At 38.1% G+C, this 26390-nt stretch overlaps 1 protein-coding gene across 4 annotated transcripts in view; it reads left to right on the forward strand.

Moving 5' to 3' along the window:
• Nucleotides 1-17019, forward strand: part of MRE11 (MRE11 homolog, double strand break repair nuclease) — a 78966-nt gene extending 61947 nt beyond the window's left edge. For all 4 annotated transcript variants that reach the window (XM_059708120.1, XM_059708124.1, XM_059708121.1 and 1 more), the window contains 5 exons: nucleotides 819-902; nucleotides 7496-7554; nucleotides 10671-10738; nucleotides 16211-16301; nucleotides 16579-17019. In XM_059708120.1, coding sequence (XP_059564103.1) covers nucleotides 819-902; nucleotides 7496-7554; nucleotides 10671-10738; nucleotides 16211-16301; nucleotides 16579-16632 — 356 coding nt within the window. In that variant the 3' untranslated portion in view covers nucleotides 16633-17019. The remainder of the gene's footprint in view (nucleotides 1-818; nucleotides 903-7495; nucleotides 7555-10670; nucleotides 10739-16210; nucleotides 16302-16578) is intronic.
• The last annotated feature ends 9371 nt before the right edge of the window (nucleotides 17020-26390 follow it).

The raw sequence follows: 26390 nt of genomic DNA on the forward strand, positions 1-26390 counted from the left end.
AATTTTAATGGCTGTATTCACAAAGGGCTTTAATTGCTCTAAATAACGTGTGTTTTTTTAAAAGAACACTGTATTTTTCACACAGCACCTTTGGGTACATTTGATGTCTTATTTTTTTTTACGTGTACAAAGGAATAGTGAGGCAAATATGTGCTGCTGAGGAAAATGGCTAGCTAATGACATAGCAGCAGGAAGAAAATTCCAGATCAGAAAAATTATTATTTTTGTTACTGTTATAAGATACAGATGCCCACCCTCAAGTGGCTTCATAAAATTTGTTTGAAAAAAACCGCACCCCAAATACAATTTGATTTCTTGAAGCAATTACTAACATTAATTGCCATCATTGTGTTTAATGTGACTTGTGTTTACTGTTGTTTTTACTATTGTCACTGAATAGTCCAAACAATAGAATATAGTCATCCAGTGACCTCGTGATGCATTATGTAAATCCATCCCTAGGAATATTTAAACATTATATTTACTGCGTACTTTTTCATAGGAAAAATGGATAGCACTTTAGTTAAAAATATCCAGGGAGAGAAATCTTAATCTTCTAGTGATAATCCTGATCATTTTCCTTACATTTAGAGAAATTTTTCTTAAATTTTAATTGGAAGAGTATGAGCCAAATGTGGTAGAAGTATGTAGTTTCTGAAAATTGACTGAACAAACTCTAGATGTTTCTTCTTGTATATGTCTTTGGCTTTTTAGAAGGAAGTTATGTTTTGACATAACTTTATAAAGATTTAATTTGGTGTTTCAAAAAAACCTTGGCTGCTGATGTGATTGTATGTTGACGCTCATTATTCTCACAGCAGGCACTGGTCTGGAGACTTCTACTAGAAGCAGAAATTCAAAGGCCTCTACATCAACATCTAGAAATATGTCTATTCTGGATGGTGAGTATAGACAACAAATGATTATCTAGCAGTTATTTGTAAATTTCAACAGAGGAAGACCTAGGAAACTCCTTTAGTGAATCTCATGCATTTGTGTTGCCATCACTGGGGAGTCAGAAAGGCTATTAGAATACAGGATAAATTATACTGATTTAAAAGGTCTTCATCATTGATTGGAGCTCTTGGAGCGGGTGAGCTGTATTTGTTTTTTTTCCTCTTTTTAAAAGTAATTTTTGCCGAAACCGGTTTGGCTCAGTGGATAGAGCGTCGGCCTGCGGACAGAAAGGTCCCAGGTTCGATTCCAGTCAAGGGCATGTACCTGGGTTGTGGGCACATCCCCAGTAGGAGATGTGCAGGAGGCAGCTGATCGATGTTTCTCTCCCATCGATGTTTCTAACTCTCTATCTCTCTCCCTTCCTCTCTGTAAAAAATCAATAAAATATATTTTTTAAAAAAGTAATTTTTATTATTGAAAGTATTACACATGTCCCCTTTTTCCCCCCATTGACCCCCGTCCAGCCTGCCCCCGCACCTGGCCTTCATCACCCCATTATCTGTGGAGAGGGTGAGCTTTAAAAAGTAATTATTATAGCCCTGACCGGCTTGACTCAGTGATTGGAGCATTGACCCGTGGACTAAAGGGTCTCTGGTTCGATTCCCGGTCAAGGGCACGTACCTGTTGCATTTTCAATCCCCAGCTCCAGTCTGGGCAATTGCGGGAAGCAACCAATCGATGTGTCTCTTTACATCGATGTTTCTCTCTTTTCCCCACTCTCTCTCTTTCCCCCTTCCTCTCCCTCCCTCCCACTCTTCAAAAATCAATGGAAAAAATATCCTCAAGTGAGGAAAAACAAAAAACAATAGCAAAAGAAAAACTTTTAAAAAAGCAATTTTTATAATTCCTTACTTTTAGACAAATTTGATTATTTTCCTTTTATAGAAGGGTCACTAAGACAGAAAAGGTCAGTATATCTACACTGGTCAAGAGAAGGAACTGCTTCCTTTTTTTTTAATCCTCACTTGATATGTTTGGAGAGAGAGGAAGGGAGAGAGAGAGAAACATTGATGTGAGAGAAACATCGATCAGCTGCCTCCCACACACACTCGGACTGGGGATCGATCCCAAAACCCAGGTATGTGCCCCGACCGAGAATTGAACCCGCAACCTTTTTGATGTATAGGATGACACTCCAACCGACTGAACCACTTGGCCAGGATGGAACTGCTTCTTAATGTATTGTTTACTTTCCTTCCTCGTACTGCTTTTGTCTCTACTGTAGTATAGAGTCATGTGAGCTGTATTTAAGGGAAATTATGGTTAGGGTTCTTTGAATTCATTACCTGTCTGTGTTGTTTTAAAGATCATCCTCAGACTAACGGGACCTATTTTTATAAACTATTTTAAATAATAACTTAATATAAAAATTTAATAAACTATTTTAAATAATTTGGTTTATGAGATCAGCCGAAGTTGTTAGTCAGATATATAAAAATACATGTCAAAATAGGTGGTGATAATTTTTCCTCCCTAGTATTTAGAGTATATCCATATGTATTTTTTATATTATCTTCTTATTGGAGGAAACTTTTATAGGTAGGATTAATTTTTGATGAATGAAGAGTTGGACTAAATCTCACAAGATGAAATTTAGCAACGGTAAATATAAAATGCATTTATATACAAGAGGTCAGATATAAAAAAAGAGTTCTGAGAGGTATGTGACATTAGCCACAACCTGAGTCAAAAGACTTAGGTCAGTAAGAGTTGTGCAGATTGACCTAACCATCCAAATCTAATGGTGTCTTAAGCATTATTAACAGGAGTTGTACATCTCTAAAGCAAGGAAGTTCTCCCTGTACACAGAATTGCATGCATCGTGCCAAAAATCCTTGCTCATCTTTGGAACTGTATTTCAAGAGGGATATCAGCTATATATAATCATTCAGAAGACAAACCATATAATATTTTTTAAATGGTGAAATTACTTAGAATATCAGATCTGGGGAAAATTCAAACCTTTACATAAATTAAGTCTTACCACGTGAAAGATCAAATAGATTTGACTTGTATAGTCCCAAAGGTAGTGATTTTAAATCTATTTTGATGCCCTGGCTGGTGGTCTCAGTGGTTAGAGCATCGGCCCGTGCACCAAAGGGTCAAGATTTCAATTTCCAGTCAAGGGCACATACCTGGGTTGTGGGTTCACTCTCCGCCTCTGTCTGGGCTTGTGCAGGAGGCAGCCGTAGCAACCAGTTGCTGTGTCTTCTCACATCAATCTCTCTCTCTCTCTCTCTCTCTCTCTCTCTCTCTCTCTCTCTCTCCCCCCCCCTCTCTCCCTCTCTCCCTCTCCCTCTCTCCCTCTCCTTCTCTCCTTACCTGCCTTTCTCCCTCTCTCCTTTTCTCCCTCTCCCCCTTCTCTCCCTTCCACTCTCTCTGAAAAGCAATGGGAAAAAATGTCCTCAGGTGAGGATTAAAAAAATGATAGCCAAAACCGGTTTGGTTCGGTGGATAGAGCGTTGGCCTGTGGACTGAAGGGTCCCAGGTTCGATTCCGGTCAAGGGCATATACCTTGGTTGCAGGCACATCCCCAGTGGGAGGTGTACAGGAGGCAGCTGGTCGATGTTTCTCTCTCATCGATGTTTCTAACTCTCTATCCCTCTCCCTTCCTCTCTGTAAAAAATCAATAAAATATTTAAAAAAAAATCAATAAAATATATTTTTAAAAAAATGATAAATCTATTTTGAGTTATGGAGTCTTAAGAATCTGATGAAAGCTATGTCTTCTCGTTAAGTAAATACTCATGTAATTGCACTCAATTTCAAAGGGTTAAAGACCCATGGCATCTATCCATGAGTCCAGATTAATAACTACTGGCCCAATGAGGATAGATGGGAAAAGCTATAACAATTCAGATATTTAAGTTCATTATTTGATAAAATGGACCTGGAAGACAAGAACAACTTTGCCTATTCCCTCATTTATAAATGGGAGAATTGAGCTAAGCAATTTGCCCTAGGTTGATAAAACCACTAAAACTACTAAGAATACCTTATATTTATGAAACAGTCCATGCCTCTCAACAGCTCTATGGCACTGGAACTTAAATTATCCCTGTTTTATATAACTAAGGCTTTGAAAAAATAGGCAACTTCCCAAGGTCTCACAACTAGTAAATTCTAGAGCTTGGATCGGTCTCACAATCTCTAAACTCCAGAACCAGTAGTTAACCACTGTGCTAGCTTCCAGAGCAAGATAAGATTAGCAGCCTAGCTACTGGTTCTCAGCAGAGGAGTCTTTGCATTACACACGATAACCTATCAATGTGGAGATGGAGAAAGCCGCTCAGAAGGAGTTGAACTGTGCCTCAATCAGAGGAAGTTTTCACCATTTATTGGAGGAAACTGACACTGGAGAAAGGATATAAATATAAGATCTGTTAAATGACTCTTAAGGAACTTTTCTATCAAGTCTGTTGCTGTATTTTGATTCAAGGATTGTTCAGTATTTAAGGAGAGCCAGCTGAGATCCTGGTCTTTTGACTTCAGAAGCATGTTGTCTTAGTACCACTTAGGAAATGGCATCCAGAAAGTTCCTGTTCCGTTCTTGGCAGGCTTAAGATAGAAGCAGAGAAGGAGAAAGAGAAAAGACAGCATGGTAAACATCTAGGCCGAGTTCACCATGTCAGAGCTTTGTGACCGTGGCCAGTCACTCTCCTGGTGTGTTTACGTGTACATTGAGACTAATAATCTCCACCATATTGGATTATTCTGAGTAAAAACAAAAAACCTGGCACTTGGTAGGCATTTATGAAATGTTAGTTATTGCTATTAAAAAAAGAGAAAACAGAGGGAGTTAGAAAAGTAGAGCTAATAAAATATAATCCACCATAAATTGGTTAGCATGCAACACAGGCATAGGTGTTATAATGACCAACCTTCACCTTTGCCCAAACTCCCTTTTTTCAGCATGGTTTTTAAGTATTTTATGTGAAGCTTCTTGACATCAGTAGGTAGAATTAATCACTTAAAGTGAGTCTTCAGGTTTCCATTGTTAAGAAATTAGTTAAGTTTATTGCTCTTTTAAAAACAAGTTTGTTTCCCCTCCAGCTGGCTGTCCTTGGTGTTCTGCAGTTTCATTATGATGAATCTAGAGGGGGATTCTTCTTTATCCTCCTTAGGATTTATTGGGTTTCATAAACTGTGAATTGGTGTCTTTCATCATTTTTAGAAAATCCTTAACTGTTATCCCTTCAATATCACCTCAACGTTATTCTTTTTCTCAATGTATGACCTTTGCACTCTCTTCTTCCATGACTCTTTACTTCTCTAACCAAGTTTATAAAGTTAAAAAGTTCTGTTTTATTTTCCTGTGCTACTTTCTGAGTAATTATTTCTGATCAGTCTTCCAATTCACTCATCTATTCTTAAAACTCTCCATTGAGTTTTTCATTTTTTGGAGGGGGAGGGAAGAGGAAGTTGAAATTCTATTTGGTTCTTTCTAAATATGCTATGTCATTTTTAGTAGTTTTTAAATTCTCTGAAGATATTTTTAAGCCTGGCTTTACTTTTTGTGTGCGTGCATAGTATTCTGTGTCTAATATCTGAATACCTTCGGCCTCTTTCTATTGTCCATTTCTGATTACTGTTTCTCATTTGTGGTGTCTTCTTTCCTTGCATGCTTTGTCATCTTATCTGTAAGAGTAATTTGACATCTTGGGTGAAGATGTCTCCTTCAGAGAAGACTCATATTTATTTTGGCAGGCTTGTAAGATTACCACTAGTCTTAGAACACTTTAAATTTAAAATTATGACTTGAGGACCAGCAAGGGGATATGTTCTTGTAAAATCCCTCTCATCTCGGTCGCTAGTGGCAGTGGGTTTACCTTTCCACGCTGGGTGCTAGTGGTCTGGTTCTTACGAATGAGTGGTTTTTAATTGCGTGAAGTTATATTTCTCAGTTTCAGAAGTCCCATCTCTGTTAAGCCAGTCCTGGAAAAGGTGCAGCTGGGGCTTCAGCAGAGCTGGAAGCAAAGCCAGTGTCCAATGTTTGCATTCCACAGTGGAGCTGGGTCTCATGTAGCCTCCGACTAGTCACAGTCTGTTAGTCCATTGTGTGAAGGGTCCACCTGGATGTGGGCGAGTACAGAGTAGGAGAGCACACCCCTTGCAGCAAGAGTCTCAGGAGAGCAAGAGGGAACTCCGTTTGTTCAAGAGCTTCTGTATCTCAGATTCCGTGCCCTTGCAGTGGCCACACCTAGTCTGGCCAATGACCTGTTCCAGGTGTGACCAACGTGTAATCACCTTTGCCATGTCATTCAGATCTTACTGGTCATTCAGACCTCACTGGGCATGCATCTGTTCTTTCCTTGTCCAGTCCCTTCCCCCAGGATCTCTGGGGAACAGATCTGCAGAGTGTTAAACCAGCTTTCTGGCAAAGCTATACAAATGGCATGCCTATGTTATCTGGCCTCTCCTTTGCTCCTTTTCTGTTAATTAATTAATTTATAACAGTATCAGAAGTGGTCTGGTTCTCCACCTGGAAGTCCTCTGAAGCCCTTCCTTTGAGTTTTAATGGAGGCTTCATTACACAGATACCATGATTAAATCATTGGCCATTGGTTGTAAATATAACTTGCAGCCCATCTCCCCTCCCCAGAAATCAGGGAATGGACTGAAATTCTAGCTTTCTATTCAAGGTGAGTTTCCCTGGCAATCAGCCTCCGCTTTAAATGCAGTCCTAAAGTTAGCATAATAAAAGATACCTCCAGGCATCTCACCATTTAGGAAATTCAGAGGGTTTTAGGAGCTCTGTGCCAGAAATAGGGACAAAGCTAAATATTCAGGCATGCGCAGGAGTGGGTTTACAGTTGTGAGCAGGTGAAGCAGTTTATTCTTGTATTATTTATTAATTATTATTTTTTATTATTATTAACCTTCATTTGTCCACCTTGTGTGTTTCTTATTGTAAAATCATAATATCACAGTTTGGGAATTGGAAAAAATCAGTGTTTTACTAAGCTTCATGTTTCTAACCAAGTTTATAAAGTTAAAAAGTAACTATTCAAAGGAAAGTTTTATCGTGGAATAAAATTTAAGCTGGTCTCTAGAATTCCCCTCTGGACTATTTCTTAGGTACAGACCATGGTTAGCAAAGTAGGAGTGAATAAGAAAGCTCTCACTGGAACCATAGCTCCTAACATAGCCACAGGGAAGGGGATTGCCACCCAAAAGAGAAGGGAGACATTAGGAGGGTTACCTATGATATATTTGGAATTCAGTCTGTTAAATTATCAGATTTTATTCTTTAGGTATTTATCTATAAAATATTTTTATCATAGGTGTCTTTATGAGCATGGCTTGTTTGCTATATTTCAATAAGCCGAAAAATCATATGAAACTGGCAGCGAGGCATTGATTTATTTTAACATAATTGCACCTCCCTTCAGATTTTAAAAAATTTAAATGGTTTTATAATTAGGCATCACAGGTTTTTGCAGATAGGAGTTAGAAAATCTCCCGCTAAAGAAATGTGCAAATTTTTCTAAGTTATTTTAAGAACAACATAATGGGTATTTCATCTTTTTCATTATAGCCTTTAAATCTACAAGACAGCAGCCCTCACGAAATGTTGCTACTAAGAATTATTCAGAGGTAAGAAAAAAGTTTTATAGTTGTGTTTAATAACTTGTGTATTCTGAATTACAAATTGTCTATTCTTTGACAAAGTAAATAAAAGAAGAAAACCTGTGGAACATTAAAGCTGGGGAGAACTTTACTAATTATCTAGACAGGGATTTTTTTTGTTTCGTTTCTCTTTTTTTTTTAAATAATAGATTACATGATTAGAAATCCATAAATGTCTGCATCTGGTAATATTTTTAAGAATAACAGTGTTGAAACAAAAGAGCCCACGCATGAAATACTAATTTAGAAGTATGCTCAGTGCAGACGAGGGCTTTATTTATGCCTGGTTTCCTTTTGCTGAGTATAGTCTCATAACTCTGACTTGTGCCTTAATGGCTGAAGCTAGATTCAAGCAACTAAAAGGCTGAAGTCTAAGGACCTCTGTGTTCAGTTCTAGATATAACATGGGCCTCTTCTCTTCCTTTGCCTCCCAACAAGAGTCCAGTCTGGGCTCGGCTCTCCTGTTACCTCACTTTCAGAGCCCAGGTGTGTTCACTCCAGGCCAGTGCTCTTTTTTCTATATCAGGGTTTCTCAGCAGCAGCACTGTTGGCCTTTAAAAGAAATTGACTTTTAGAGAAGAAGGGAGAGAAACATCCGTTTGTTGCTGCACCTTTTTGTGCATTCATTGATTGCTTATTGTATTTGCCCTGATCGGGAACGATGCTCTCACCAACTGAGCTACCCAGCCAGGGCACTGTTGACATTTTGGACCCAAATAAGTCTGTTTTGAGGGACACATTGTAGGATGTTTAGCAACATCTCAGCCTCTACCCACTAGATGCCAGTAGTACCCACTGAGTTCTGACAATCAGCAATGTCTCCAGACATTTCCAAATGTAAGTGGGGGTTAAAAATCACTGCCCGTTGAGACTCATTGTTCTATATCATACTGCCTCAGCAGCTTTTTCTAAAATTTTATTCTTTTCTTTTTAATATGTTTTTATTGATTTGAGAGAGAGAGGAAGGAAGAGGGATAGAGAAATAGAAACATCGATTAGCTGCCACCTGCATACGCCCTACTAGGGGTTGACCCTACAACTTCCAGGCATGTGTCCTGACCAGGAATTGAACCAGTGACTTCTTGGTTCTGGGTCGATGCTCAACCACTGAGCCATATTGTTTGGGCAAATTTTATTTGTTTTGATCTCTCAAGTACCTGGCACAGTTGACTACCGCAGTTTGCAGAAAACTTCTCTGTCCTTATAATCTTGTTCTTTTATATCTCTTAACTTCACCCTTCTTTTTTCCCCATTTTCTATTATTCACTTATATGTGGGTGTACCATTGCTAAATAACTTTTCTCCTGAGCTTATTTCATTCTTTTTAATCAACTATTGCCTGCTCATGTTTCAAGATCATATCTAAAAAATATGTTATCATCATGTTTGCAAGGTACTTTCCCATCTAGATTTTTCTATTTTCAGGCAAGAACATGAGTTCAAAAAGAACAAGTCATGCCAAACCAGCTTTTTTTTCTTCTTTTTCATTTTTTTTGATTGAGATTATACATATTAGGTGACTGTTGAATGCATTTAATTCCTTCAAAGCACAGAAGACAATCTTCTGATAGTTTTATAGACAAAATGCAGGAATATTGACTAAATTCATAGCTGCTTGTACAATTGCATTTAATGACTTTTGATTAATAAATAGTTGAATGTCAATCTCGAGGGTGAGGTCTCGGGTGCTAAAGGGTGTCCCAAAATTCACACAAGAAGTAATTTTGATAGAAAACAGGTTTATAATTAAAAATTTTAAATTTTTTATTGATTCTTAAAGTATACAGTATAGGGTTATGTATGGAATAGCATATCGGGTAAATGGGTTCAAAAAATCCACGCGTGATTGTTGAGAAACAAATGCATCCACAACGTGTCACTGTTTGGTGCGGATTTGGGGCTGGAGGCATCATCGGACCATTCTTCTTCGAAAATGCAGCTGCTCAGGCCATAACAGTTAATGGTGCTTGCTATCTCGACATGATAATCCAGTTTTTTGTGCCTAAATTGCAAGATATGGATGTAGACGACATGTGGTTTCAACAAGACGGTGCCACAAGCCATAAAGCCCGAGAAACAATTCAATTACTGCATGAGTCATTTCCTGCTCGTGTAATTTCCTGTTTTGGTGATCAGAAATGGCTGCCCAGATCATGCGATTTAACGCCGTTGGACTTTTTTCTTTGGGGTTTTTTGAAGTCTAACGTTTATGCCAACAAGCCCACGACCACCCACTCCTTGAAGGAGGAAATTGAGCGCTGTATCAATGAAATTCAGCCACATTTATGTAAAACGGTCATGGAAAATTTCAGCAAAAGAGTGCGTATGTGCCAGCAAAGCCGTGGAGGCCATTTACCCAATATGCTATTCCATACATAACCCTATACTGTATACTTTATGAATCAATAAAAAATTTACAATTTTTATTATAAACCTGTGTTTTCTATCAAAATTACTTCTTGCGTGAATTTTGGGACACCCTTTATCTTTTTAGTATTTTGTCCTTGGCTTTACATTAGGTGAAGACATAGCAAATGTGTGTATTAAGTGTCAAGACAACACAAAATGTAGATAAATGAGTAGCATTTTGGATGTTAGAATCAAGAATCACAAATATCTTTACTGGGGCTTAAAGCCAACCAATTGTATTTAACAGGGGTAAATGTAACAGACAGATAGATACCTGGCACTTCCTACCCAGTCTTACACCTCATTTAAAATTTGAGCTGGAACACTGATGGTTGAACTCATTAGAACCCCAGAAAATCACAGGGCATTCATTATCTGCACTTGACCCTCTGTGAGTATTCAGCAAGCCAGCTGCATGTTCCTCTAGGTACCCAGGCTGCCCTGGTGGCCAAGAGAGAAGTGAAGTCACACATGTATAGAATACTGTTTGTGAAATGAAGAGGGACATTGGAGGAGGCCAGGCTGAGCTTTAGTTTTAATAGTTGCTCATTATGTGATTTCTGCCTCCTTTATTTTGACTGTTTTCGTATATTAAAAAGAACAACTTGAGATTCAGTTTTTATTTTTAATTTAAATTTATATTCCCATTTGCTGCTTTGTTCTCTCCCCCTTAGGTGATTGAGGTGGATGACTCTGATGTAGAAGAAGACTTGTTTCCTACCACTTCAAGAACAGATCAAAGGTAGGTACAATGACTTCCTACAAAAAGAAACATCTGAAAAAATTAAAAGTTATCCAGAATTTTACTAATACATATTACTGTACCACAGATGTTTAACAGATTTATTTTCAACTAGTCAAGAATGTAGAGAAGTGAAAAATAGACCCAAGGACTATTTCAAAGAGGTGATTCAGCATTATTACAAGTATTTTCATCGAAAATTTATATGACTGTAATTTGTTTCCTTCTGTCTTTATTAGCCAGTGATTTTCTTGATGGAGTACTTTGTTCTCCCCAGTGAACAGAAAATAGTTTTGCATTTTGTTAATACTTGATTTCAAATTCTCTTCATCATCATATCTTTATATACCGAGTTAAACAGGATGTTGTGCTAAACATTAAGAGAGGATCACGTTGACTTTCTCTACCGTCAGAGTACTGATACTTTTCCTGTCCTTTTTGGGTTTTGCCTCTTATCCAAAGGCTTGACTTGGTTCAGTGTCACTATTTTCTCTGTTTGTTAACATTTTAGATGAATGCTGTTTAACTAAAGCTCACTTAATGAAAATTTTTACTTATGAAAATAGTCAACAGTTTTTTAATACTTATTTTCTGTGTGAGCATTATATTAGGTCTGATGGGGGACATAAGTGTTTTAATAAGCTTACTGCTTTCAGGCAACAAATTATAGTGGAAAAGAGATAAACACATTTCAATCCATTAAGGGATGATTGAGTCAGCACATAATTATATGTGAAATTTTATTACACAAACTAGGTCTGAGTACATGCAGGCTCTCAGCAAGAGGAGCACATAGTGTGGACTCTCTTAGAAGAAGAAGCTTTATAGAAGGAGTAAAATTTACCTGTGATTTTAAAGATAGGAATTGGTTGGATTAGTGGGGTGGAAAATGACAGCTGAGGGTAATGCCATGAGCAAGAGCTATAGAAATCGGTGAGATCGAGGGAAAAGCTCTACCTCAATGCGTCTCAAACTTTTTTTTCATGATCTTAACTTTTTTTTTCATTAGCTACGGATAAAAATTAAATTTTATTTAAAGTAATTAAAATGATTTTAATTTACGAATTAAATACTAAAGAATGACATTTTGTTGGGTAGGATTGAGCTTGAGAGAGCCAAAAACCATTGTAATATCCAAGATTTTTCACCTCCTCCATTCCTGGGAACTAATTTTCGTTCTGTGGATGTGAGATTGTATGGTTTATGTGAATTAAAGGTTGATCTTGGAAAAATTGGTACGTATAGTTCCACATCCACTTTTTATTCAGTTAAACCCAAAGCTAGGAGATGGGGATAGAAAGACGGAAGAACTTTAGACGTGGAAACTGTGAGATGCTTGTGAACTTGACATGAAGGGAGGGTATAGATCCGTGGTCTGCAAACTGCGGCTCTCGAGCCACATGCGGCTTTTTGGCCCCTTGAGTGTGGCTCTTCCACAAAATACCACGTGCGGGCGCACGTACAGTGCGATTGAAACTTCGTGGCCCATGCGCAGAAGTCGGTTTTCGGCCAGGGCGAGTCTGTTTTGAAGAAGTACTGTTCATATTTGGCTCTGTTGACTAATGAGTTTGCCGACCACCTATACCAGTGATGGCGAACCTTTTGAGCTTGGCATGTCAGCATTTTGAAAAACCCTAATTAACTCTGGTGCCGTGTCACATATAGAAATTTTTTGATATTTGCAACCATAGTAAAACAAAGATTTATATTTTTGATATGTATTTTATATATTTAAATGCCATTTAACAAAGAAAAATCAACCAAAAAAATGAGTTTGCGTGTCACCTCTGACACACGTGTCATAGGTTCGCCATCACTGACCTATACTATAGGTGATTGGATATAAGACTCCAGAATTCAGATAAGAGGTTTGAATGGTGCCTGTATTTACCTCTCAGTAGCTTGTCACTTGATATATAAAGTCACTGGAATGGATAGATCACCTTGAAAGAGAATGTGGAGAGAAAAGAGAGTTTATGTTTTGATCCTGAGGTAACAACCTTTAGAGTGTAGGTAGAGTAGAAGAGGCAACAAGAAAGACATGAGAAAAACCAAGGAGAATATAGAGTTGCCGAAGCCAGTGCTGGCCTTTGCAGAAGGAGTGAAAAGTACTGAGGGGAGCTCTGGTGCAGGTCAGCTTGTGTAGTTGTGGTAGGTAGTTGAGGATAATTGAGGTAGTTAGGTCTTGCTGAGAGATTTATTGGAAGAATATCAGCATACTCAGTCTATCAAAGGAAGGAAGTTCCTTTCTGAGTACTTATTTGGTTGTTCTTGTCTTTGTAAATTAAAACACACACAAGCAAAAAACAAAAAAAAACAAACAGGGCTAGCTTTCTGTTTTGTTTTCCAGTAGTGAATATAGTTGAGAAGAATATAGTTCAGCTTGTGTAGGTCCTTATTTTTTATTACCAGAACTAACGAAAATACTGTCTTACTATGTTTGACATATATTTAAGGATATTAAAGGAAAAATATCTTGATTTTGTTAGCATTTTGGATTGTCTACTTCACAGTAGAATGTCTGTTGACTTCTTATTTACTCATGAGGTGGTAATAACTGAGTTATTTAGCACTTCCTATGTGTCAGGCACTGTTCTCATCATTTTCATATGGATTAGCTCATTTGGTGCTCACAGCCACCTCAGGAAGTAGATATAACTACTACTCTCTTACCCCATTTTACCTTTGGAGACAATGAGGGTAGGCGAAGTAACTTACCTAAGGTCACCCAAACACATGGCCTCGCAATCAGCTCCAAAACTTGTCTCTGCTGTTGCTTCTTAACACAACAGACCAAGCTCTCAGATGGTTGTGTAGGTAATAAGAATCACTTAAATGATGAGAGGCAGTTAGAAGTTAACATTCTGGCAAGAATTCTGACTTCAGCCTTGCAGACTTGTGTTTCTGATGATAGCAACTAAGTGATACAAATTTAGGCGGTTTTTTAAATTACAGTGGAATCTCAGTTCTCGAACTTAATTCATTCCAGAAGGCTGTTCGAGAAGTAATTTATTCATAAACCGAATCATTTTCCCCCATTAAAAATAATGTAAATTGAATTAGTCTGTTCCAGATCCCCAACTAAGTCCCTGTTTTAACCTTTCTTATATACAGTGGGTGTCTAATGTATTGTTTAATCTATAAATAAACACTTCTTAAATGTCTCTAACCACCCCCTACTGACCATAAAGGAATCACTTCAGCACTCGCTCCAGGGGTGTCTTTCAGGTCAGCACACAGCATCTTTGCTTGTTCGTATTTCACTGCGTTTGAAATGGCTGTCACTGGCTAACTGCTTTTTGTTTATCCAAATCAGCAACAGCTTTTCTACCTCGTCAATTGCCCGTGATTGTGGTTTTGTAAGCACTTTCACACCCTTAGCAACATTAAGTACAGGAACTGGCACATAGTAACAACGATATGAGGGCTTATTAAATAAAGAAGAGGCCAGGGAAATAGAACAAGAGTGATAGGAAGAGTGGTAAACAGTAACAGCACTAATATTTTCTGGAAGTTAAGTTTAAAAAGGAAATAATTTCCAGCTGTAAAAGTTCCTTCTGCCGGATGGGCAATGGAAAGCCTGATTTTCCCTGGAAAAATTGTTCTAAATTCTGCCATTGTTGTACTGGGACTACGAGGACCCTTTCAGATTTGATACTGGCAGATTTAAAACACCCTCTCCTTAAAGCAGCAAGCAAGAGAAGAACTGGCTCCATCTGACCAGCTGGAGGAGGAGAGACTGAGGGGATTCTATTAAGCCTTGTAGTAGGAGAACTAACATTTTTGGGATACTGTTTATGTGTCAGGCACGGCTTAAGGCCAATTCAACATTATGCTTATAGCACTGCTGCACCTGACTTATTGGCTGACCATCTCTAGACAGGATTCTAATGTATGGCTCTCAATTTGATACAACCCATCCCTTATTTTTGAGCCACACGTGAGGCTAATCAAATCAAACACTATCTTTTGACATCTGGGACAAAAGCCCATTTATTCAACCCTACAATCAAAACAGTATAGCCATTTCTTTCCCTTCTCACCGTTGGTTTCTGGGGATAAGGGGTCTGTCACAGGTGAGGTCTCTAGGTCTCTGGAGTCCTCTGATACAGAATTAGGGCTCTTGTTATGATCAAATGAGCCAGCGTTCGTCGTAGGTGCCTGGCTTGTTTCTGGGCCCCATTGGTTATTTGTCTAGGGAGAAATCAGAGAGCAGAGTCAGGTCTCAGTGGGTGTTTCTTTCCATAACCTCCTCCACCTTTCCCCAAACCCCCAACAGGATCTGGTCACCTGAGCACATGCTTTATGCTTTTGATGATCTGCTCCTCTCTGGCACAGATGGAAACAAATGAGCAGTTAACCATGGCCTGCTTATATCAAGTACAGAGATATGGATCAGTGGATAAATTCCTTGATCCTCTACCTCTAAAGCTTGACAAATCCTCCTGTCCTTTACTCTTGGGCATAAGAACCTGTGGTGTTTCTGCTTCCTTCTGACGTAAGACCTCTTGATTCTCAACCTGTTTGTCCAGAGAAGAGTTTCAGGCATATTTATTTTGACAAAATAACATCCCAAAGCATCCCAGAGTTAGCTAAGAATTCACAAACACTGTTTTCATTTAAGAGAGGAATCAGCAAAAAAATTTTTGGCTTTGCAGACCAAGAGGCAAAAGCGAGAATATTAGATAGGTACTTACATAACCATTTTAAATGTGACCATTTCAAAATGTGAACATTCCTAGCTCACTGGCGGGCTGGATTTGGCCTACTAGCCATTGTTTGCTGTCCCCTGAGCTAGGGTGACTTAAATTTTTATTAATAAAAAGACCCAGGAATATGAGTTCCACTACCACAAGTTAAGCTTCATGAGGGTAAGAATCATGATTTTCTTGTGCACTGATATTTCCCAGGACCTATCATAGTACCTGGCCAGGAGCAAGTACTCAGTAAATATATGCTGCTTGGTTTGGATTGAACATGAATAATACGAACAGGCAACCCTAGGAAGTGGTGAGCCTTTCCTAAGATCCTTTTATCTGTAATAGAAACATAACTGAGATTTGAATGAAAAAATATTTCAGTATTGCCACAATTTGCAGACGTGGGGGATGGTAGTAGACACTATAATGATAATACAAGTAAGGATCTGTGGAGTGCTTAATATGTCAGGCACTGACATAAGTGTTTAAGAATATTAACACATTTAGTCTTGAAAAAATTATTATCCTCATTTTACATTTGAGAACATTGTGGCACAGAGAGGCTCTCAGTAAATGGCAGAACTGGAATTCAGACCTTGGCCTCAGAGACTGTTTCTCACCATTAAGTTTTTACTGCCTCTCATGTAGATCAAATGCAGTGTGTGGTTATTTTTATTCATGGCTACTACTAGAATGGAAAACTTAGTTAGAAAGGTATCTTTGCTGAGTTCCCTGGTTCATTTTCTTTGCTTTTCCCATGTTTTTGCCTCAGGTGGCTGAACACATCATCATCATCATCATCATCAAGCAAACCCGCATCCCAGAGCCAAACAGCTAAAGGGGTCAATTTTGAATCAGATGAGGTAATAAAGCAATATTGTTAAATCTTAATTTTTAACTGCTTATAAAATTTAAACAAGGACTGCTAAGTTAGTTGCTGGAAATTATTTTTAAAAATAATTTCATTGGTAATTAGAAATTGAAGTTCATATTTATAAAGGAAATAGAAAAATGAAAATCCACCTCAAGTGAAAGGAGAAAATTACTCTTACTGGTCTTGGTTTGCCATAAGAACTTCTATCTTGTCTCAGTGAAGTGTGGTGCAGCCATCACTAAAATAACATTTGTATGTCATTTCAGGACGACGACGATGATCCTTTTATGAACATTAGTGCTTTAAGAAACAGAAGATAATATATTCAATGGCACTTGGAAGTTTTCAAGGTTCAGGAAAAATCAAAAATGTTACAAGCTAAGAGTTTACAGTTGAAGATTTTTAAAGTATTGCTGTTAACTGAAGAATTTGAAAGAAATGTACTTAACAGAGAAACTAATGTATGAGAATTTCAATTTTTGAGTATCATTTCCTGAAATGGCTGCATTACTTGAGAAACATCCCGGCTCAAGGACATACAATATAGCCTTGGTTTCCTTCATTTTTTAATCTGGTTGTTAACATTACCTGGAGATGCTCTATAAAATTTAGACTGTTATTTTCCTGACATATATTAGTGTATGTCTTAGTGAGAACGTTGCTTAAAATTAATCTTGAATAAGGATTAAAATAAATATGCCATTATACATTTCTGCTTCGCAGTCAGACTATGTTAGTCTTTTAATGCAGTTACATTTAGCTGCAGTTGAGAAAAAGAGCTTATAAATTTTAACCTCTTTATAATTTTAATAATTATTCTAGAGATTATCAATCTGCTGAAGGTGAAACAGTCTGTGCTGTGCTGAGCTTGCTGTTTGTTACTGAGTGTGTTCTCTTTCTAATGCTTGTGGTAGTGTTAGCCACGGGGACTTTGAATGGTTCAGATATACCTTATACCTTGAGTAATTAGATAGAAGTTAGTATTAGTAATAGAACAATCAGCCAGGATTACTGACTTTTTTTTTTAATTTCAGTTGTAGCAAAGATTTTTGAAGATTGTGTTCCACTTGAGTGATAGCAGTTTTCTCCATTATTTTCCATTCTTTTTTTTTTTTTTTTTTTTTTTTTTTTAAATATATTTTATTGATTTTTCACAGAGAGGAACGGAGAGAGATAGAAAGTTAGAAACACCAATGAGAGAGAAACATCAATCAGCTGCCTCCTGCACACCCCCCACTGGGGATGTGCCCGCAACCCAGGCACATGCCCCTGACCGGAATCGAACCTGGGACCCTTCAGTCCGCAGGCCGACGCTCTATCCACTGAGCCAAACCGGTTTTGGCTATTTTCCATTCTTTATGGTTCTCTCTCTCATCTGTTTCTAGGACAGTGGTTCTCAACCTTGACTGCACATTAGAATCACCTGGGAATCTTTTTAAAATCCTGATTTCTGGGCCTCATCCTCCAGAAATTCTGTTTCTTTGTTACTAATGTTGTGGCCCCACTCCATAACAAAGAAACAGAATTTCCGGAGGATGAGGCCCAGAAATCAGGATTTTAAAAAGATCCCCAGGTGATTCTAATGTGCAACCAAGGTTGAGAACCACTGTTCTAGGAGGAAAAGAAACTCTGTTAAAAGGCCCCTGAGAGTATTCCTTCTCTTCACCTGTGAGGCAGCTATAGTTAAAGACTCCTGTGGAAGCTGTAGATGGCAGTACAGCAGCCTGACATTTCGTCCCATGCAGAAACAAACCCTTGCCTGAGCAGTATCCATGTTCATTGGCATAGTCAGACCTGGAATGTGTCCATTATAAAAGAACATTTGCATAGTGGCTGCCTTTCTATTATGCCTCTGAAATGGCCTAGATAAAGAATTGTGATGTAGCATTCTAATGAGTTTCTTTAATAACATTTTCTCTACCTAACTTGAGCAGCAGGATTATTTTAGCAAGCATCATGAAGTCAACGGGAGGCATTGTGAAATATTCTCAGACACCTCTCCCCACATCTTTAATATTCCAAGTGTTTGAGTGAAGCCGAGGTGAAAGGGGAATGAGAGTTGCTCTCCATGGTGGAATGGACACTAGTTTGGATGGCAGATCAGCATCTACTACTGCTCTTCTGGCCTGCCTCTGAGACATGCTTGAGTGAGGGCCATCATGAGGGAGGTGGCCACTGAAGCATCCTGACAGGGTCCTGGGGAAACAGAGGAAGGCTTTCTCCCTGTCTAAAAATTTCCTCTGCAGTGTGAAAGGGGCACGAATGTGATGCAGTTAGCTCCGGGGAAAAGTGATTACACAGCCGAGAGGTAAAATTCCCTTGAATTAGTCACTGGTTAGTGTGTCACTTGCTGGAAATATGGTAAATAAAACATGAGAGAAAAACTTTTGGTGAACTATTGTTTCACAGTTAAATATGCTGTACATCCTTGTTGTTCTGTATCGATAGGGTCCCATCTAGGGGCTTGCGGACAGTTTCAGACATGTTAGTACAGGTGTGTGGAGGTGATTCCAGATGATTGGGGAGCATCAGCAATCGCTCTTGGAGGCCGAGAGCAGCGATGAAAACATCCTGAGGAAAAAATCCTTCTATCATTTACCAGAGAGCATATCTCTTTCTGGTGTTTTGTTCCCTATCATAAAAATACAATAGTGCATTCACAGGGTTATGGATGCACTATGGTTTTAGGAAATATAACTGGTGCTTAGAAAATTCAAGCATATGGGCATGTAATTTTTTAATTCAGGTACATTCACATTTTCTAAACTTTTTAAATTGCAAAATACAATAAGAGAAAAATCATGTGGTTTAACAAATAATTATAAAGTGAGCACTTACGGCATCTCTGCGGCTCAGGAGATATCAGTGTGTGTGGAAGTTGGCTGAGGGAGCTCTCTGAGTAAGTGCCTTGACTTCTGTAATTCAAAAGCTCTTTCTTTTGCCACAAGGGGGTGTTTCCACCATTAGGTGGCAGATTGAAGATGCAACGGCAAATCTAAAATTTAAAAAAAAAAAAGCGTGGTTTTGCAATAAATTTGGGACTTAGGCAATAATACTCTCCCTATGCAGTAATACCAAAACTAGCCTTCTAATCTTATATGTACATTGCTTTAACTATTTTACCCGGTTCAGTCTGTTACTAAGGGAATTGCTGGTTTGATAGATTTTACATATTATAAAATAGGTAGAAGAAGAAAATGTTTTAATAAAGAACCTTTTATTAGAAAGGTTGAATTAAAAAGTCTCCCATTGTAAAGTTTTTTTCTGTTGAAATGTACTATATTTAAAGATATCTTTCCCCCAGCGTAATCTGATGTCTTTTTTCATGTCTATCAATATTTAATTCATAGTATTTTGTGGCATTTTTAAAGCTACCATTAACAGTATTATAAAAGTTTTATAGAATAAAGATTTGGTTTTTTGAGTCTAGAGAGCTTCCATGTTCTTGATGAAAAATGTACACATTTCATTGTTTACTTATCACATCCCCTTCTAATATTTTTGAACTTCATGTCTATTAGCTAGATCTGAAAATACTAGGATTGTAGTTGATCTCTGAGAGCCAGTTCAGATAGCATGCAATTGCCATGGATGATATTTGTGTATCTTTGGCATGACTGATCACTAAATCTGATTTTAGTTGCTTTTATTTTGTTGTTGTTGTTGTTATTAATCTTCACCTGAGGATATTTTCTTTCCATTGATTTTTAGAGAGAGTGGAAAGGAAGGAGGGAGGTGAGAGAGAGAAACATCCAGGGCAGGGATCGAATCTACAACCCAAGTACATGCCCTTGACCTGGAATTGAACCTGTAACATTTCAGTGCTTGGGCTGGTACTCTAACCACTTAGCAACACCAGCCAGGGCTGATTTTAGTTGCTTTTAAGTTGTAAGGGCAGTATGTATTCTTCAAAATTTAGACATTGAAATATGTATCAAAACATGGATATTTCCCTGTAACCCTCTCCCCAGAAATAACCCCTCAAGGATTAAGTAATTATTTCTCCAATTACTTTTGGCATGACTATTAACAAAATAGGACTTAATTGTTGAATTAGAACCCCAAATTGTACAGTCAAATATTTTAGTCCGCATATCAAGGCATATATGTTTGCCTTGCTGTTTATCTTGACATTCTGATTTTTCCACATCAGCTTTTGATTGCACCGTCCTTGTCTGTTTTGAGGGGTAATTACACTGCTTTCCAATGTGTAATTTCAGAGTTATCACTCAATTTGGGTCAAATAGGAGAATATTTAATCTGTGTGCCTTGATGTCAGAAGTAGTAGAGTGATTTCCAAAGGGCTCTTGGCCATTGACTGCACATAATGGTTGATAGCTGAAACAAATGCAGTGGGTACTGGGCTGATTGGCCCAGCCCCACGCTCCTGCCTCCAAAGCCACTGCAGTGCCGATGATTCATGTGCAGGTGCCCAGCACTAGGGCACTAAGTACCCTTATCACATCGTGGCCTGTTTAGTTTCAAGGGTTTTGTTTACAATATTTAAACATCAGCATTTTCTCCACTATAAGCTGATACATGTAACTCCAGTCACCCTATTAATGCATGTGAACTGGTTGTGTGTTTGGACTTGGACCAAATTGCTAGAGGCAGAAAGCCATCACTTAATAGAATGAGAGGCTCTACTGCATTTCTGTTGGCCCTGTGATAGTCTAGAGATGGGGCTCATGAAATGAAGGCATCCTTTTGACATTCATTAAAATGTCTTACCATAAATCCTGAAATCAATCTATCCATCTGTCCATCCATCGTAGATATATCTGAAAGCCCACTTTTTATTTTAATGTATTTTATTGATTTTTTACAGAGAGGAAGGGAGAGGGACAGAGAGTCAGAAACATCGATGAGAGAGAAACATCGATTAGCTGCCTCCTGCACCCCCCGCCCCCCCCCCCCTGGGGATGTGCCCGCAACCAAGATATATGCCCCTGACCGGAATCGAACCCCGGGACCCTTCAGTCCCCAGGCCGATGCTCTATACACTGAGCCAAACTGATCAGGGCTGAAAGCCCACTTTTGATTTCCAAGTTTTATAGTAGTGCTTTAAAACATCCTGTTTTTTAAACTTTTAATTTTGAAATAATACTGAATTGATGGAAAATTTGCAAGAATAATAGAATTCCTTTTACTGGAATTCACCTATTTTTAACATTTTGTCATTTAAAAAGTATCCTCTTTCTATGTGTGTGTATGTTACATACATATTCATATACACACATAGGATTTTTTCAATCATTTGAGAGTACATTGCAAAGGACAATTAATGCTCTTTTACCCCTTAATACTTCAGCGTGTATTCTCTAGGAATAAGGATATTCTCTTACATAACATCAGTACAGTTATCAATTTCAGAAAGTTTAACATTGATTTAATACTGTAATCTACAGTCCATATTCCAATTTTGTCAGTTGTCCAAGTAATTTCTTACACAGCATGTTTCCCCCTCTAGTCTAGGATTTGATTTGATTTCCTGAATATGTAGAAAATTAACATGCTTCCAGCAACCTGATGGCAGCAAAACCATTCAAGATGTGTGCTCAGATCTTACTCCCTTCTCCATCCTTTTACTCCTTTCTGCTCCACTGGTCTGTCTTTTCATAGACCACCAGCACAGGTTTAAATATAGAACCTGTGTTGTGTGTTTTATTGTCTGATAGGACTATGCACCCCTCATAATTTTCCATTTTCAGTGTTTTCCTAGCTGTTTTTTATGTTTGCTCTTCCAAATGAACTTCAGTATCAGTTTCCTAGCTCCAGCAACAAAAAAGCTTTTTGGTATTTTTATTGGGATTGCATTAAACGTATACATTAGCAAGAACTGACATAAGGATGTTCTAAGAACAAAGGATGTCTTGACATTTATTCAAGTCTGTTTTGTGTTTCAGAAATGTTTTAATGTGTTCTTCATAGAGGAGTTGAACATTTTTCAAATTTAATCTTAATATTTTGTCTTTTATGTTGCTACTGTGATTAGAGTTTTTCTCTTCCATTAGCTCTTTTAATTGGTTTTTACATATGAAAGCTATTTTTGCACATTCCTTTTATATCCTTCTAACTAACTGAATTCTGTTTTCTAAATTTGTTTTATCTTTGATGCTCTAGGATTTTCTAGATATAATTTCATGTTACCCACCAGTAAAAATAGTTTTACTTCTTTTCAATTCTTATATCTTTAATTCTTAATTTTAATGAAGTCCAGTTTATTAATGATTGATGTTTTGTGGCCTATTTGAGAAAACCATTTTTCCATCCTAAGATCATAAAGAAATTCTTCTGTGTACTCTTCCAGAAGCTCATCTGATTGCCCTTTCACAGTGAACTCTACATCCCGTTGGGCATTGATTTTTATGTGTGGTGTGAGATGGGAATTTTGTTTCATCCTGTTTCATATGGAGATGCACTTGCCCAGCAGTATTTGGTGAAGTGACTGTCCTTTTCCCCTGTTCTGCAAACTTCCCTCCCCTCCCTCCTCTCTCTCTCTCTCTCTCTCTCTCTCTCTCTCTCTCTCTCTCTCTCTCTCTCTCTCTCTCTCTCTCTCTCTCTCTCTCTCTCGGCTTTAAGGCAGTGTATTGAGAGCAGCTTCTGTATATCCAAAAGGTGCTGAGCTTTGCTCCATTATTGGCAGCTGTTACAGCTGGTGGTTCCTTTGTTGCTATTAGCCGGTAGGCCAGACTGCAAGGACCACATTAGCCACAAGCAGCAACAAAATCACCCTTGTCGTCCCACAAGCTGCTGATTGTCCACCATATTCACCCACCTGGTTTCAGTGCAGACTCTCACCTGTTCCTCCACCAGGTTGACAAGGTCATCATCTCATTTTGTCCATTCAGCTCATTCCCAATCTCTTGCTCCATTTGTCTTTGGCGACTAATGGAAGGAAAGGCATTGAGGCTTGTGTCCTTGGATGATTTTCTGCTGCTGCTGCCAGATTTCATCAAAACCCAAGCCTCTGGTCTCCTGGCTCCTCAAAGAGCACGGGGTTGGGTTTGCCTCTCTTAACCCCTCCTGTCATCAGGCTGGACCGTGGTTGTATTTTCACCATTTCTTTCATACTGGTTTCATTGTTGCATTTTCTCAGCAATCTCTTGTGCCATCTTTGGCAAGTGGAATCATATGTGGAGAACCCTGGCCTCCAGCAGAGGGAGGGCAGAGTGGACTGGAGTGTCTGTGAGGAGACGCTGGGGTTTGTGGCTCTCTCAAGAGAGCTGAAGGGCCAGCTGCCAGGATCCCTGTGCTGAGTCCCTTTCCCACTCCGCAGACACCTTTCCTGCAAGGCTATCATAATCGTTTCTTAACCCGTAGAGTGTTGGGGAGCGCGATCACGCTCCTCCTGTCTTTCGCCAAAAGTGCCGGGAGCACTATTGCGCTCCTCCTGCAGTGTCACTATTAGATGCTAGTAGTTCACTCTTTATTGACAGATGGCACCTAAGTGCAGATTACTTATGATGCCGAATGTTTGTAGTTTTAAAATTGACCACTGGCATTTATCTGCCTAATTTTTTACAGGTACTACGATTTTATGAAGTTTACTCAGATTTTGTAGCCCTAAAGCTTCGAAATGGCGTCCAGTTCTAAGTCTGCTTTTATTAGTGATGATAATATTGCTAAATATGTCAATTCTTGCTGTGAAGATGACTATTTTGTGGAAGATACTGGAGAAGGGTGTCCCTCTATTTTAACATTATATATATATGTTCAAATTTTTTTCTACTAGTATTTTATAATACAATCAGCAAACAATATATGTCAAAGATGAAAACAAATGTAGTAAAGGTTTCCTTAAGTTTTTGAATATGTTACTTCATTTACTTGCGATTCATAATTTTTTTCCTAAACTGCTATAAAATCAGCAAAAATGCCTTAGCAATTTTAGCATAGTTCCTAGGATATTGGTTGGCACTCAAAGGGGTAAGAGACCACATACATACAGATCTGGTTTTGGACTCTTTAATCTGTTCCATTGCTCTATTTGGAATGAATTACTGTAGGTTTATAATGAGCCTTTTTATCTACCATAACCTTATTTTTCTTTTTCAAGGGTGTCTTAGTAATTCTTGGCTCTACAAATTTTCAAGTAAATTTTATAATTATATATACTGCTGTGACCTAATATAAGGTTTATCAAAAATAACTGTTTAGTTTCAGTTTGGTTATAATTCTTAACTATTGTCAGTTGTAGTTGATTTAATTTTCACCTGATCTCATTCCCAGGGTTGACTAGACATTTCCTTTGATAGCCAAAGAAACTGATTTTGGTGATTTATTAATGATAGTCATTCTGACAGGTGTGAGATGATATCTCATTGTGTTTTTAATTTGCATTTCTGATGAATAATGACATTGGCCATTCTCGTTGGAGAAATGTCTGTTCAGGCCCTCTGCCCATTTTTTAATTGGTTTGGTTGTATATTTGATTTTTGTGTTAAGTTGATGAATTCTTTATAAATTTTGGCTGTAACTCCTTATTATATGTGTCATTGGGATATATTCTCCCATTCAGTGGGTTGTCTTTTTGTTTTGTTGATTTCCTTTGCTGTGAAAAATTATTTAAGTTTGATGTAGTCCCATTTATTTTTCTCTTATTTCCCTTGCCCAAGAAGATATATCAGAAAAAAACATTACTAAGGACAGTGTCAGAGGTTTACTACCTATTTTCTGTTAGGAGTTTTATGGTTTCGGGTCTTACAGTAAGTCTTTAATCCTTTTTTTGAGTTTATTCTTGTACATGCTGTGCAAAGGTGGTCTAGTTTCATTTTTTTGCATGTATCTGTCCAGTATTCTAGCATCATTTATTAAACAACAAGTATTGGCAAGTAGTGGAGGAAAGGAAACCCTCATTAACTGTTGGTGGTGAGGTTTACTCAAAAATTAAAAATAGAACTACCTTATGACCTAGCAATTCTACTTCTGGGTATTTATCCAAAGAAATCTAAAACACTAATTTGAAAAGATATAGGCACCTCTATGTTTATCGCAGCATTACTTACAGTTACCAAGGTATGGAAGCAACCTAAGTGCCTGTCAGTGGACGAATGGATAAAGAAGATGTTGTATGTATATACAATGGAATATTTCTTGGCCATAAAAAAGAATGAAATCTTACCGTTTGCGACAATATGGATGGACTTAGAGAATACTATGCTAAGTGAAATAAAACAAAGAAAGAAAAACACCATATAATTTAACTTATGTTTGGAATCTAAAGAACAAAATAAAACAGAAACAGACTCATAGATACAGAGAACAAACTGATGGTCTCCAGATGGGAGAGGGGGTTGGGAGGCTGTGTGAAAAAGATGAAGGGATTAAGAAGTACAAATTGGTAGTTACAAAATAGTCACAAGAATGTAAATTACAGGGAATATAGTCAATAATATTGTTATTTATATATATATGTATGTACATGCCTAAGTAACCATTCGACCAGTAGCTATGATGTGCACTGACCACTGGGGGGGCAGACGCTCAACACACAGGCATGGAAACATGGAACAGACTGATTGATCTCAGAGGGAAGGGGAGCGGAGGGGAAGAGATTAACAACTAAAGATCTTATATGCATACTAACCAGTGCGGTCTTGATTTCCAGTGGGGGGGCGTGCAGAAGGCAGTTACTCAATGATTCTCATCATTGATATTTCTGTCTCTCTCTTCCTCTCTGAAATCAGTAAAAATATATTTAAAAATAAATAAAGGTTTCTTTCAATGATTTTTAGGAAAGGAGGAAAATGAAGACGAGAACTGTTTATTGCTATTCTATGCCAGGCTAAGGATGTGTGTGTATGTATGAAATTATTAATTCTCAGGACAACACTGCAGAGTAGGCATTATTTTTTGTATAGGTAGAGCTAAGATTGAAATCTAATTCCATCTGAATCCAAATTGCCTTCTTTCTTCATCACCACGCTGTCTCCCATAACCGAGGCATGTCCTGCCTTACAAGTAAAAACATTAGCTTCTGATCCTTATGCCTCTTTAAACAGGGACCATACAGAAAAGCAAGACCAAGTTCAAGGCAGAATGTGAGCTGGTTTTAAAGTTGGTGACTGGCCCAGGC

The sequence above is a fragment of the Myotis daubentonii genome, chromosome 9 (assembly GCF_963259705.1).
Source record: "Myotis daubentonii chromosome 9, mMyoDau2.1, whole genome shotgun sequence".
Lineage (NCBI taxonomy): Eukaryota > Metazoa > Chordata > Mammalia > Chiroptera > Vespertilionidae > Myotis > Myotis daubentonii.